This window comes from Bombyx mandarina, chromosome 11 (assembly GCF_030267445.1).
Source record: "Bombyx mandarina strain Sakado chromosome 11, ASM3026744v2".
Taxonomy (NCBI): domain Eukaryota; kingdom Metazoa; phylum Arthropoda; class Insecta; order Lepidoptera; family Bombycidae; genus Bombyx; species Bombyx mandarina.
The window spans coordinates 11,707,404-11,721,866 of NC_143218.1; the positions used below are offsets into that span (position 1 = coordinate 11,707,404).

Consider the following 14,463-nt stretch of genomic DNA (forward strand, 5'->3'; position numbering starts at 1 on the left):
CTTATTAAATTTTGACCAGTCAATCTTATTAAAATTTATGTTAGCTAAGGAGGTATTATCTAGTGTATCAACTTGATTTATTGAAAAGGTGGTCGGGCCAAAGGAAGAAATAAAAGCATCGTTAAAGACTTCAATAAATAGAGGGAAATGATTACTACTGAGCAAATCATCAAGGACAGAAACTGTGCAACTAGAGCTAAGAGCAGGGGATGCGAATACTAGATCCAATACATTACCTTGTTGACCAAATGGAGCAAAGGTCGTGATTGTGTCATCATTTAAACAAACCAACTCAGAACTTTCCACATAATCATGAAGGGCTTTACCTCTTCTATCATTGACTCTTGAACTCCAGGAAGCATGATGTGCATTGAAGTCACCAATTATTAAATAATTATTTGAAACAAATTTAGAACATGAATCTTTCAATAAATTAATAGTGAACTTACCATTTGGTGGTGGAGGAATGTAAACACATAGAATGTCAAAAGAAAAATTATTAATGTAAACTGTAATTAAAATATTTTGAAAATGATATTGAGAAATTGTGTCTATTATTTTAAATTTATACTTAGAGCGTAATGCAATAGCAACCCCACCATGTGGTTGGTTGGAATCTCTTCTTATAACATTAAATCCAGGTAATTTGATGATTTTATGTGAAGTTAACCAGGTTTCATTGAATAAAATCATATCAACACACTTGTCCAGTTTACTGAGGAAATCTTTAAGTTGATCTAATTTAGGAAATAAACTTCTAGAGTTCCAATGAATGATATTAAACTGACCAACAGAATTATGCATATAAGATTGAGTAGAACTATCCATAATTTATGATGTAAAATTTGTTACTAGCATTTCTTTAATTAATTGAGTAGATATAGGTCCAGAAGGGGATTTAGAATCCTTTTTCTTTAACAATTCTATTAAAGTTTTTGTAATGGTTCTGATGACAATTTCTGAATTGATAATGTCTGAAATTAAAGCCCTACCTTGAGGGGTCTTCGCAGATATAGGTATGTCAGAAGAGGTCACGGGGTTCTTAATAACAGGAGTCTTTAGTATGGCTGCATATGATGTTTGCTTGCCGATGATCTTATTTTTTACTTCAGCAACCTTGGCTGCCTTTACTGAGCAAGAGTAAGAAACTGCAGAATGTGACCCACTGCAGTTGGAGCACTTGAAGATGTTGGGAGTGCTGCACTCCTTATAAAAATGATTGCCTGAACAAATAGAGCAAACTTGAGTGGCTTTACAGGCACCACTTCCATGTCCGAATTTGTAGCATTTGAAGCACTGTAACACAGGTCTAATATAATCCGAAACAGGCATCCAAATATGCTCGTATGTGACGTGATCAGGATGGCTAGACGCCAAAAATGTAACCAGCACAGTTTGCAGTGGCTTGTCACTTCCATTCTCTTGTTTTTTGAAAAATCTTTTTACTCCGAGTATTGTGCATGAAGCTTTTAAATTTACTAAAAGAGATTCTTCGTTCAATTCCACAGGAGCTCGAATAATTCCTTGACTCTCAATGCTATCGTAAGGTATTTTTGCTGTCCAATTGTTTAACTCCATAAAACTTACATTTAATAAAAAAGCGTTGGCATCCCGAGCACAGCCAAAGTAAATTTTAGCAAAAAAGTTCCCAGCAGCTTTGACATACTGGACCCCTTGAATATTTTTTAATGCTTTATTTATTTTTAACAGGTCCATTGGGACTCTGTTATTTGGTTGTGAGATGCTTGATTGAAGAAGCACTGGGTATTCTTTTTTTGTAAGGTCTTCGTAAAGAGCATGGTGGTCTTTAAAAAGACCGCGCTTATTTTTAATGAAAGTCATTTTTATTTTGCGGCTTTCGTCGTATTCAGATGACTTCATTCTTCTTTTTCCCATTATTATGGGAGCGGACACAGGGGCGGAGCTGAAGCCCTCACCCCCGTCGTCATCGTCCATTATTACGGAACACACTTATGAAATATAATTTTAAACTCAAACACAGTGAAAAATTAGGAAACAATGTCGTAAAAAAGGGCTAAAACCAAATAAATTAAAATTAACTTGAAAAAAGCGCCTATTTAGTTTGACGTTCCCGCCCTTTTTTCCCAAATATTTAAATATATAGGCCATAGATTATACACTTATACGCTGTGATCATAGAGTTACTATTAGGTACTTATTAACTCCATGGCTGTGATCATTAGGTGAATGAAGTTAGCCCCTCAAAAAAATTTTTTTTTCCTATTTTATACTTATTTTCTATTAATTCGTTTGTTCATCATTTGTTCATGATTGTTCACTGTTAATAATTGTTTGTTCTGCATTTATTTATTTAAAAAAAATATTTAAAAATATACCTACAAGTTAGCCCCTCTAATGCAATTTTTAATACTTTTTCATCCTTAATGACTCGTAAATATTCATTTTCGATTGTTCTTATATAAAACATGTTTGTTCTCTTTCGAAATTACTCGTTTTTTGTTTAATTTACTATTTTTATTAGTTGAATAAATGTATGCAAAATATGTGTACTGCGCATGCGTTAACTATAATGCCTAAACTTTCTACACGGTTTTAATCGTGAAAAAAAAACAAATATAAATCCTGAAGGAGCAATTAATTGGTATACAGTTTAATTTAAAAAAATTAAAAATAAATAAATGAAGTAATGTGCATTGGCGTTAAGTTAGACCAAATATATTTTTTCCATCTTCCTACTTATTTTTATGAAGGTATAAAAAAGATAGGGAGTTCACATAGGTAATATAAACAAATAAGTAAATATGTTCATTATTTATCTTTCAAGAGATAATATAGGTATACATTATAATAACTTTTTTACACAGTCGAAATTATATTCCTAACATTAGTAAAATAACATTTTAATACGATAGGTAAGAGGATGAAAAAAATGTATTTGGTCTAACTTAACGCCAATGCACATTACTTCATTTATTTATTTTTAATTTTTTTTAATTAAACTGTATACCAATTAATTGCTCCTTCAGGATTTATATTTGTTTTTTTTTCACGATTAAAACCGTGTAGAAAGTTTAGGCATTATAATTGACGCATGCGCAGTACACATATTTTGCATACATTTATTCAACTAATAAAAATAGTAAATTAAACAAAAAACGAGTAATTTCGAAAGAGAACAAACATGTTTTATATAAGAACAATCGAAAATGAATATTTACGAGTCATTAAGGATGAAAAAGTATTAAAAATTGCATTAGAGGGGCTAACTTGTAGGTATATTTTTAAATATTTTTTTTAAATAAATAAATGCAGAACAAACAATTATTAACAGTGAACAATCATGAACAAATGATGAACAAACGAATTAATAGAGAATAAGTATAAAATAGGAAAAAAAAATTTTTTTGAGGGGCTAACTTCATTCACCTGTGATCATTTGCTAATTTAATGAATAGGTAACCGGTCCACTGAAGTATGAAACCTATGAACCGGTCATATACCTATCATAGATAATGCACATAGACACCTATCAAATGTAATGAGTGTATTATCTATACCTATCATTGCCTAGTCTGTACCCAACTAGCGTGTGTGTGTAACAGTGAAATAGCATGGAAATGTAGGAAACGAATAGTGTAAAAATAACGTAAATCTTTAAAAGAAAACATGACAAGCCGAACAAATTTCAAAAACACACGTATGAATTACAGGGCACAAAATGATTCACCTGAACCAAAAGGAACAAAACCAACACGCGAAGCTTCATCAATTCAAGAAGTACTAACTCTAATGATAGTGCACATTTGTAAGAAGATACTTTTCTTTGACACAAATTTAAAAATAGCACTCTATTTGGGTGCTCTTTTTCTTTTATCACTAATTGCTGATGTGCTCACTTTTCCAAAATCTTATTTCTCGAGAAGTGATAATTTTTTTAATCAATATTTCGTCAAAATTGGGTGGTTTTGGACATTAGTTATCACCGTGCCTTACGTTTTATTAACATCGTATACGACATGTTGCGGGAAAAGACGGATGATTGCCACCGCTCACATGGTTAGATTATTAATTGCCACTGTGTTTTGGTGGGGATGGACTACACTTTTCAATGTTATTGAAAATAATTATGGACGGTGTAATTCAAAATCATATGATAACAAAATTACATGTCTGAAAAATGGATCATTTTGGAATGGGTTTGACATATCAGGTCATTGTTTTATTTTAATATATTCAAGTTTAGTTTTAATAGAAGAAGCCAGAGCAATAAATGGATGGGAGCGCATTAAAGATTACATCAGAGATGAAAGATACTCACGGAGTATTGATGACAAAGCAATCAGTACAAACCCACTTAAAAATGTAAGCAGTGAAGAATTGGAGATTTTAAAACGATCTTATGAGAAATTTACACCTTACGTAAGAGGTCTTTTTATTGGCATTGCTGCATTACAATTACTATGGGATGTTATGCTTGTTTCAACTATACTCTATTACCATATTATGGTAGAAAAGTTCATCAGTGGAGTAATAGCCATATTGACATGGTTTGTAACGTACAGGGTCTGGTACACCTTTCCATATATTTTACCAAATAAACCTGGGCAAGGTGTCTTTAAATACAATAAAGGAAAAGCACAGGCACCAACTCCGGTATACCTTAAAAGGATGAGTTCTGTAAATGGCAAGCATTTTATGGGTATGCCTATCAAAAATCAAAATAGTGTTGATTCTACAAATCAAGATGACACTTAATGATATTCAATTCCAATTATGGATTTTTTGTGTAAATTAATTGGAAAAATGGTTTGGGAAATACCTAATTAAGCTTGAGAATTGTGATTTTGTGAATGTTCATTACAAGGAAGGGGCTTTTATTGCTGTAAATGGACTGGAATAATTATAAATGAAAATATATTTAAAATCTGAGGTGGACAGTTTCAAATTACACCACTAGTGACTTATGAATAAAAACGGATTCAATTTATTGAGTACTCTCCTTAATACATTTTTGTTAATGAACATTGGTTTGGTTTAGAATACTTGAACTTATTCTGTACTCTGCCAGTTGTGCTGCACTGACAGCCCTAGATCTTCTTCAAAAAGCAGTTCTGTGATTGCTTTTTGAAGAGCGGTACAATAGTCATACACAACAGAATTCATGTTCATGTGTCAACTCTGAGAATTACTTAACATGATAAGCTTTATGTCACCCTGTACAGTAAAATCTTTTATAATTTACTTGATTTGAATTTTTTGTTTATTGATTCAAAAATTAGATCTAAGTTAATTTTACATTTGTTATATGTCAATGTTTTATTGCAATGATTTGTTTTGTGAATAAAACACCATGTGGATTTTTTATTTTATTATATATTTCTTCTTCAACTATTTTCTAAAATCAACTTAATTTATATAAGTTTACCACTGATTAATACTGATAGTTTCATTGCAGTCGAGCTTGCAGCCCACCTGATGCTGAATGGCTGCTGTCGCTCATGGACGTCAGCAATGTCAGGGGCACAGTCAAGCCACTGCCCACCATAAATAATATCTTAAACCCTTTGGGATTTGTAGATTTGAGAGTAAATATTAACTTACTGATATAAAAGATTACATAATATAAAGCACTGAATTGTTTCAATACTAAAATATTCAGTTAACTTTGACAATAATCAAAGCTATTCAATATTTATTGCTATCAGCAAAGCGAATAAAAATCATAACATGAATCTAAATAGTGATAAGTATTACGAAATAATTTTTTTAAAAATGTATGCTACGGTAAATACCACAGCAAATGAAACAGCACCTGCAGCACCAACATAAACTGGAGGTGGAGCCGTAACTATCATTTTCAGGTGCTGTGGCAAATTTGGAATAGTATTTTTGAATGATTCTCTTTGCCGTACTCGTTCAAAATAGCTCTCAATCAAGGGTCTCTTTCCGTTACTCCAAAAACGTGTTTCTAATCCTAATTCCCAAAGACGTTGCAAGAGGACAGCCAAATTTATGTCTGCAATACTGAAATTTTCGCAGCATAACCAGTTACCTGTAAATAAAATAAATTTTTACTAATAGAGCAAGAGCCCGCGACAGCCAGACCTTCCTTATTTTATAAAAGCTGAAAGTTTCTCTGTGTATGTCTCCAACACAGGTAAGAACGACCCCCGATTATAGAGTTTCGATTGTGGTTACTTGGGCAGGTAACAGGCAGTAAAGGTATATAAAATAGTACCTTAAATTCGTTAAAGTATAAAGGTTTTTTTTTTTAATATTTACTCCAGAATATCTTTAGAAATCATGATATCCGTTGCCGGACACTTTTTCCAGTTGTTACCCCCTGCCAGACACCCCTAAACTTTAATAAATTTTAATTATACTTTCGTTATACTATAAAAGCTAAATTTTATATATGTTACTTAGGGACTTATAAAAATATGTTACCCCAATAGCCGGACAGTTTTAATGGTTCTTACATCTTGCCAGACACATTGAGAGCCCGCTGTAGGTGCGAGCGCGAGGTAGCAACTGTTCAAGCGGGTGTGAGCGAGATAGAGTGCTTAGTCTATTGTGATCTTTTACTGCACATCAGCTGTCGTTTATAGGATTTATCCGTTCTAAGCAGTGATATCGAGGCGCTACTCGGCATGGGAAGCTCTGTCATTCTGTCGGGCGACCTAAATTGTAAACACATCAGGTGGAACTCACACACCACAACCCGAATGGCAGGCGGCTCGACGCGTTAGTCGATGATCTCGCCTTCGATATCATCGCTCCGCTAACCCCGACTCACTACCCGCTAAATATCGCGCATCGCCCGGATATACTCGACATAGCGTTATTAAAAAACGTAACTCTGCGCTTACACTCGATCGAAGTAGTTTCAGAGTTAGATTCAGACCACCGTCCCGTCATTATGAAGCTCGGTCGCGCTCCCGATTCCGTTCCCGTCACGAGGACTGTGGTGGAATGGCACACGCTAAGATCTACTACCGAGTTATGTTAGAGATTCGCTCAAAACTCAATCAGGTATGTAATTATTATGACAAATTATTGTACATAATTTTTTTATTATTCAAATTGTATAATTTTTCTTAATTTTTTACTTACAGAAACTGATGAATAAGGCGATATCAATATCGCCTTATTCATCAGTTTCTGTAAAAAATCGACGAATTTCAATCGAATTTCAATATCGACGACAATGAGGAAAATTATAAGAACGATTAAATATTTTTCTTTGACATATAATATTTTGTTTGTACTTTATAATATTAAAATAACATTTTTTATTTTCTATAATATTGCTATGAACGTAATAAAATAATTTTTTTATTGGATATCTTAAAAGATCACAATAGACTAAGCACTCTATCTCGCTCACACCCGCTTGAACAGTTGCTACCTCGCGCTCGCACCTACAGCGGGCTCTCAATGTGTCTGGCAAGATGTAAGAACCATTAAAACTGTCCGGCTATTGGGGTAACATATTTTTATAAGTCCCTAAGTAACATATATAAAATTTAGCTTTTATAGTATAACGAAAGTATAATTAAAATTTATTAAAGTTTAGGGGTGTCTGGCAGGGGGTAACAACTGGAAAAAGTGTCCGGCAACGGATATCATTATTTCTAAAGATATTCTGGAGTAAATATTAAAAAAAAAAACCTTTATACTTTAACGAATTTAAGGTACTATTTTATATACCTTTACTGCCTGTTACCTGCCCAAGTAACCACAATCGAAACTCTATAATCGGGGGTCGTTCTTACCTGTGTTGGAGACATACACAGAGAAACTTTCAGCTTTTATAAAATAAGGAAGGTCTGGCTGTCGCGGGCTCTTGGGCTATAAATGATGCGACAGTTACCAGTTTTTTTGTAGAAAATTTAGTGGTCCTATCTAATCATCTATCCTATACTATCTAACCTATCTGAGGTTAACCGCTTACTCAACCCTGTATTTAATATACTTAACTATACCGACATGTCTCTTCACAAGGTCAATGTATCAATAATTAATTACACCAGATATCTTCGTGACCTAAATGATAAAACGCCCGGTTTATTCGTATCAATCAATGAAAATGTACCGATCATGATTCAAATCACAGAATGGTGCCAAATTACATATAGCGTGCACGAATGCTTGCCACAAGGAAAATAGAGGTCCTGCAGTAAAAAAATTAAGACTTGTTTTATTATAAACTTGCACGGGTAGATACTATTACCTTGTCTATCTCTACTGCAAAGCATTTACTCATTCCGGTTTAAAGGGTGCGACAGTCGTTATACTACAAAACTGAGACTCACTTTATGTTTGAAGGTGGGTGGTAGTATTCGCATTGTCATGTTTATAGGTTCTGGTTAGCTTACTTAAGACCAAATGGGCCGTGAGTTTTTCATTTATTTTCATTTATCGAAGTCGTCGTGGCCTAAAGGATAAGACGTCCGGTGCATTCGTATGTAGCGATGTACCGGTGTTCGAATCCCGCAGGTGGGTACCAAATTTTTCTGATGAAATACGTACTTAACAAATGTTCACGGTTGACTTCCACGGTGAAGGAATAACATCGTGTAATAAAAATCAAACCCGCAAAAATTATAATTTGCGTAATCACTGGTGGTAGGACCTCTTGTGAGTCCGCACAGGTAGGTACCACCACCCCGCCTATTTCTGCTGTGAAGCAGTAATGCGTTTCGGTTTGAAGGGTGGGGTAGCCGTTGTAACTATACTGAGACCTTAGAACTTATATCTCAAGGTGGGTGGCGCATTTACATTGTAGATGTCTATGGGCTCCAGTAACCACTTAACACCAGGTGGGCTGCGAGCTCGTCCACCCATCTAAGCAATAAAAAAAAAAAAATATGATCAAGCCTTTTTTCTCTATCTATTCGCTGGTAGCCTAAGGGGCTATTCCAGATTCGAGCGGACGGGTAGGTGAACTCATGGGCTCAACCTGCGAGAATTTGCCCTAGCGAGAGCAGTGCTTCGCAGAATCTACCACCGGATCGGAATCGCGACCCATTGAGAATATCCGGGAATAAACTCAGTGGGCTGTGTCTATGGGTAATTCGCTTGTCAAACTTTTCGTCGTAGGTAATCGAAGAGGACGGTGACCGGTGCCCAAAAATGTCGAGAGTGGATCCCGGGTATCCGACAAGACAAGTTTCGGGCGATGACGGCTTCACATTGCCACGTCGTCTGGGTCGGATATGTAACGTCAAGCTCGAGTATGCGACATCACCTTCTCAGATAGCAGCAGATCCTATGTGTTATGAGTCTGCAAGTAGACCATAAAGTTGCATTTTCATCTGCCTACCGTGCAGCTTGTACAGGTGTACAGTAATAAAATTTTTAAAAGACGCGTATAAGGATTGGCGCCCAAACAAAGCAATTTTTATCGTCTTCCTTACACCAACAACAATGACTTATCTTCCCGGAAAATCGTTTATGTTCTCGCTATCACTATAGATATTTGAATACAATGTCTTGTGTTATAAACACTATTATTTGGCAAGTTTTCCCCACGATGTTATACTTAAAGTACAACCGGGGTAATGGCTTCAGGTTATCATCTGAATGGAATCCAGATACTAGAAAAAGGGTAGAAAGAGACTGCTTCAAACATCCTACCCGCAGTCTACAATAGACACGGTCATTCGACATTCCAAAATATCGGTGTCTCATTATTTAATGAGAAATGTGAAAATCGTAGTGAGTAACTGTAAAATGATAAATAGTACCTAACGTTTATTATTTAAGTGGCCGCGAAAGTTTAAAACGGCTCTTGATATCAGTATTGCCTGCAATAGTAGCTAAGAAATCTTGTATGAAATTATTTCGATCTTACCGACAGGTTGTAATTTTAACTGCTCCTCTATTTGGTTCAGAACTTGGTCAACAATGTTTAGAATTTTCAAATATTCCTCTTCATTACTCAGAAGTTCGTGTTTTCGATCTTGAATCTCAGCTTTGTACAACAGGATATGTTTTGCTTTTGGATTTTCATCCGCCAACTTTCTCAAGTTTTGTGAGCTACTCAAATCACCAGCTGAAAACATAACATTACATACTTAAGTACATTTTAAATGAACATCATTTTGATGCTGTCGTTATCTCAAAGTTTAAAGTCTTCGTGTTGTAAAAAATAAGACGCCCAGGTTAATGGCATCGAGCTATTCAAATATGCCGTGTTCAAATCCCTTTATTACTCGAAGAAAAAAGGAACATAAAATTTCACGACCAACCGCCACGATGAAGAAATAACATTGTTATAAAAACTCCCTCGTCTATAAATTTTGTATTCTTACTTATGGTAGGGCGTATTATAAGCACGCGAGAGTATGTACCGCCATCTTGCCTATTTCTGCTGCGAATTAGTCATCCGAAAGTGGGGAAGTCTTTAAACAGAATAAACGAGACTTTGACCTCATGTTTCAAAGTGGGTAGCGGTCACCCAGATACGGAAAATGAAAGATTCTAAAGTAAAATATACGACTTCGCGAGGTTTGAAATTCAGCACAGCTTCTAGCGCTAATCACTTTTGAATTCAACATATGTTTATGTGACAACTATTTATGTTGGAGAAAGATAATATTTTTATATTGTAACAATAAATATGGAAACAAATCCGCTTTTGCCGTCCATTTCAGAAGTGTTCACATTCAATGAAGCTAGAGCAAACACAAGGACATCGGATATTAAGTTTACTACAAATGTAGCTTTTACCTACCAGGCCTTTACCTCTGCAAGCTATTAGCAGCCAGTAAGAGGGCTTGTAGAGGTTGTCGGACAAAAGCTATAAAGTACCAAGCGATAATACGATTATCATTTACAAACGATTCTATTAAAAACAAATTTCAACTTATGGCAACACTCGGACCGTGATTTTATTGATGTCAAAGTGCAGAGTACAAACAGTGTGACCATATGTGGCAGGATCCTGTCATTTTGGCAGGATTGGACTCTTATTTTAGCTTCTGGCAGTTTTTGGCAGTATTGGGAATTGGGATAAAGAAAATAAATTTCCTTATGGCAACACAATAAAATGTAAAAAATGACAACCCTGAAGATACTTCGTGAGCATGTAGGGGATTTCCCCATACTTGTCGTGCTATATTCGTATCACATTCAATTAACAACTTTAAAACATTGCTTATAAAGTTGATAATCTTGAAACGAGTATTCATTAACACGAGTTTACGGTTTATATTTCAATTTAATCAGTCATAGAGACATACTTATAGATAGATTCGATTAAGATTTTAAGGTATTAATATCTTGTTAGTGACATGCGATACTTATTATTATTGGTGGTGGTGATGAAGCGAAAATATGAAAGAGCGTATGTGAAAATATGAAACTCCTGTATTTTTACTTTTCTTGGTTTTATTACAACGGTTAATAAAGTTGGCATTTATTAGGTATTTTTTACTAGACGTTGGCAGGATTTGCAGGTTTTCAACTAAAGTAAGGCAGGATCTATAGTTTAGAGATGGTCACACTGAGTACAAATCCAATACATATCCTTATACAAATGTCAAAAGAGTTCATCACAATAAACTTGTTTCTTGAAATTCTCATTATACTGTCATAAAACAGTAAATTTTGTTCAATATTTATGTTAAGGAAATGTCTGCTAAAGAATCCCTAAAAACTCGCAAGTTAGGTAACTTACCTCCATCGAAAGCATGCCGACTAAAAGGTGGCGTTACAAACTAACTTATATGTTACTACGTCACGATACTTCTTAAAACACAAAACTAAGTTTTTATGGCGTTCAAAACATGACGAGTATATGTCCCAGCTGGACGTTATCAATAACAGAAGCACAGCCAAGCTGTTTTATGGCGCGTAGGAATAATTGGGCGAGGAACAAAAAGAAAGCTCGTCCCTCTCTGTGTTAATTCATCACTACGAGCGAAAGAAAGTAATGGAAATGAGCCACCCTGTAAACAGGCTTTCATGGTTTACATGTAAAAAAGTTGATTCAACACTCTTTCGAGGAGGTATCGATCGCATATGCGCGTGTTACTAATGGCGCCGTAGGTCGTTCGTAACACCAAAGTAGATTAGGTATTAGTGAAAAATAGTTTTCTTCCTGAGAACCACGAAAGATTCAGAATGCTCCCATTTAGTGAAATTTTATGGGAGATCAGGGACAACATTGTTACCATGTTATTTACAGAATACTCATTCTGACACAGTCCATGTAGCTACTCCTGTCTAGGGAATCACATCGATTTAAGAGGTATGCGACAGAAACATCTATGGGGACCTGGATAGATGCAGCTGCTAATTTATAAAGCTGGTAGAGCAGGCTAAATATCCCATACCTTACCTTGGTTTTGATTCTTGGCATACCAGCATAAGTTAAACGGTTATGAGATACTCAAAGATTTGAAACCAATTTTGCTAAGTCAGAGAACACATTCAAAAATAAACTACATGATGTACTTATAAAGTAGCATCAAAGTAATAATAAATATCCTCAAAAAACTAAATACAGTTTATGGTATAGTGAGATAGCCTGTGATAGTAAATTATAAAATAAAATGGTATAAAAATAGACCTTGTTGTTTATCCACTTACTTTTTAAAATCTCTCTTACTGGCAAAATAAATGGAAGCTTTGGACTACCGCAGAGATGTGGATGAAAAAATGAACCAACTGTTATAACTCCAGCAGGCAAAGCGTCAATCAATTCTCGAAATTTGTTTATGGTAGTTACCACTTTTGTATCCTTAGAAACATTTATGAGTGGAACCAAATCTGAAAAATCATTTTATCACTACATATTGAATAATATAACTAAAATGAATAATTTTCATTAACAATTATTTGTAACAATCTTGTTGAGCACTTCTTTATTGAAATAGTAATTAATATGATATATTTTTATTTTTGCTATGTTTTAGATGACTATTGTTTATACTTACATTACATTATTTATATTTATACAGTATTTATTACTTAGCATTACTTAATAAAATGAAAATATATTCTGTATTAAAAAATAAATCATGTATTATCATAAATGAATAACTTAAAATTTTCAAATCACTGATGCAATTTATTAATCATAATAAGTGTTAAAATTTTATTATACCAGAGTCTAAATAAAATTCCAGATAGTCCAAAATCCTAGTAGAGTCTGGAATTAACGCATCTTTCACTTTCAAAACTGGTATTTCTCCACGAGGATTTATTTCAAGAAACCAAGAAGAATATTGTTCTCCTTTTGTTATGTCAACAATTAAGGGTTCAAAATCTATATTCTTTTCGTATAAAGCCATTAAAACCTGCAAAATATAATTTGTTTTATCAGTTATCATGGAAGTTATCATAACATATTTGTTTGCTTTTCAATACATAGAAATTTACATACCTTTTGAGAGTAAAAACTGTAATAATTACAATAAAGAAAAATACTACATTTTTTGCCTTCGTTAGTTTTCATGTTTGATTTGGAGATTGGTAGTTTTTCTAAATACTTCTGAACGTAGTGCATTTTAAGAGAAAATTATTGACTTAATTAGAAGCTGTTCAAAAGTATATTCAATTTCTAGGAAATAAATTTCAATACAATATATCCATAAAAAACACGAAAACTTTACGCGGCTTTTTCAATCTAAATTAACTACCAACATTAAGATAAAAAATCACCTGACTTGACGAATGACTTGTCAAACTTAAGGATCATACACACTCATACAGTCAGATTTTTTGGAAAGATGGAAAAACGAGCTCAAACTCAATCTTTGTTTTAGGGTTTTAGCGTTTATAAACATCACAGCCTAATAATGCATATCTGAAAAAACGAGGTCAATTGAAGTCTCAATTTTCTTTAATAGGTACTTTAGTGCTTTGTAACGCTTTTGCTTGAATTACGGATCCAAATTCGAAATACATATATGCTATTCGAGGTCTGAGTGAACTGGGTAGTGTTCGCTCACGTGGCCCGCACTAACTTAAAATCATTCCAAGATTTCCAAGTAATTCAATCCCGTTTTTGCAGGATAGCCGTCGGAGCTCCGTGGTTCATCAGGAACGTCGACCTCCATAACGACCTGGACTTAGAGTCCATCAGTAAGTATCTGCAGTCGGCGTCGATGCGCCACTTCGATAAAGCGGCACGACACGAGAAGCCTCTCATCGTGGCCGCCGGTAACTACATTCCCGGTCTTGCGGACAGAATGGAAAGCAATTGACGTCGCCCCAAACACGTCATTTCGGATCCTCCCGATCCAGTAACGGCACTTCTAGGTACCTTAAGCACCGGTCATCGTTCTCGTCGAACCCGTCGCTTGCGACGAAGGGCTCGACGAGTAAATTAACCCTCAGACACAGCCCACTGAGTTTTTCGCCGGATCTTCTCAGTGAGTCGCGTCCGATCCGGTGGTAGATTCTGGGAAGCATGGCTCTTGCTAGGGCTCGAGTTAGCAACGTTATCAAGTTTGAGCCCCGTGAACTCAC

At 34.9% G+C, this 14,463-nt stretch overlaps 3 protein-coding genes across 3 annotated transcripts; 1 reads left to right on the forward strand and 2 right to left on the reverse strand.

Moving 5' to 3' along the window:
- Positions 1 to 831: 831 nt before the first annotated feature.
- Positions 832 to 2,099, reverse strand: LOC149502026 (uncharacterized). The gene has a single exon (XM_089731557.1). It carries the CDS (start codon positions 1,954 to 1,956, stop codon positions 832 to 834), a length of 1,125 nt encoding a protein of 374 aa, XP_089587683.1. The 5' UTR covers positions 1,957 to 2,099.
- A 1,355-nt stretch (positions 2,100 to 3,454) lies between these two features.
- Fitm (acyl-coenzyme A diphosphatase Fitm) lies at positions 3,455 to 5,351 on the forward strand. Its single transcript, XM_028175136.2, has one exon. It carries the CDS (start codon positions 3,649 to 3,651, stop codon positions 4,735 to 4,737), a length of 1,089 nt encoding a protein of 362 aa, XP_028030937.2. The 5' UTR covers positions 3,455 to 3,648; the 3' UTR covers positions 4,738 to 5,351.
- Gdap1 (ganglioside induced differentiation associated protein 1) lies at positions 5,336 to 13,798 on the reverse strand. The gene is made up of 5 exons (XM_028175137.2): positions 13,376 to 13,798; positions 13,097 to 13,289; positions 12,580 to 12,759; positions 9,839 to 10,039; positions 5,336 to 6,034 (listed from the first exon to the last, which is right to left on the reverse strand). The coding sequence occupies exons 1-5, from the start codon at positions 13,496 to 13,498 to the stop codon at positions 5,733 to 5,735; spliced, it is 999 nt and encodes a 332-aa protein (XP_028030938.1). The 5' UTR covers positions 13,499 to 13,798; the 3' UTR covers positions 5,336 to 5,732.
- Positions 13,799 to 14,463: the final 665 nt, after the last annotated feature.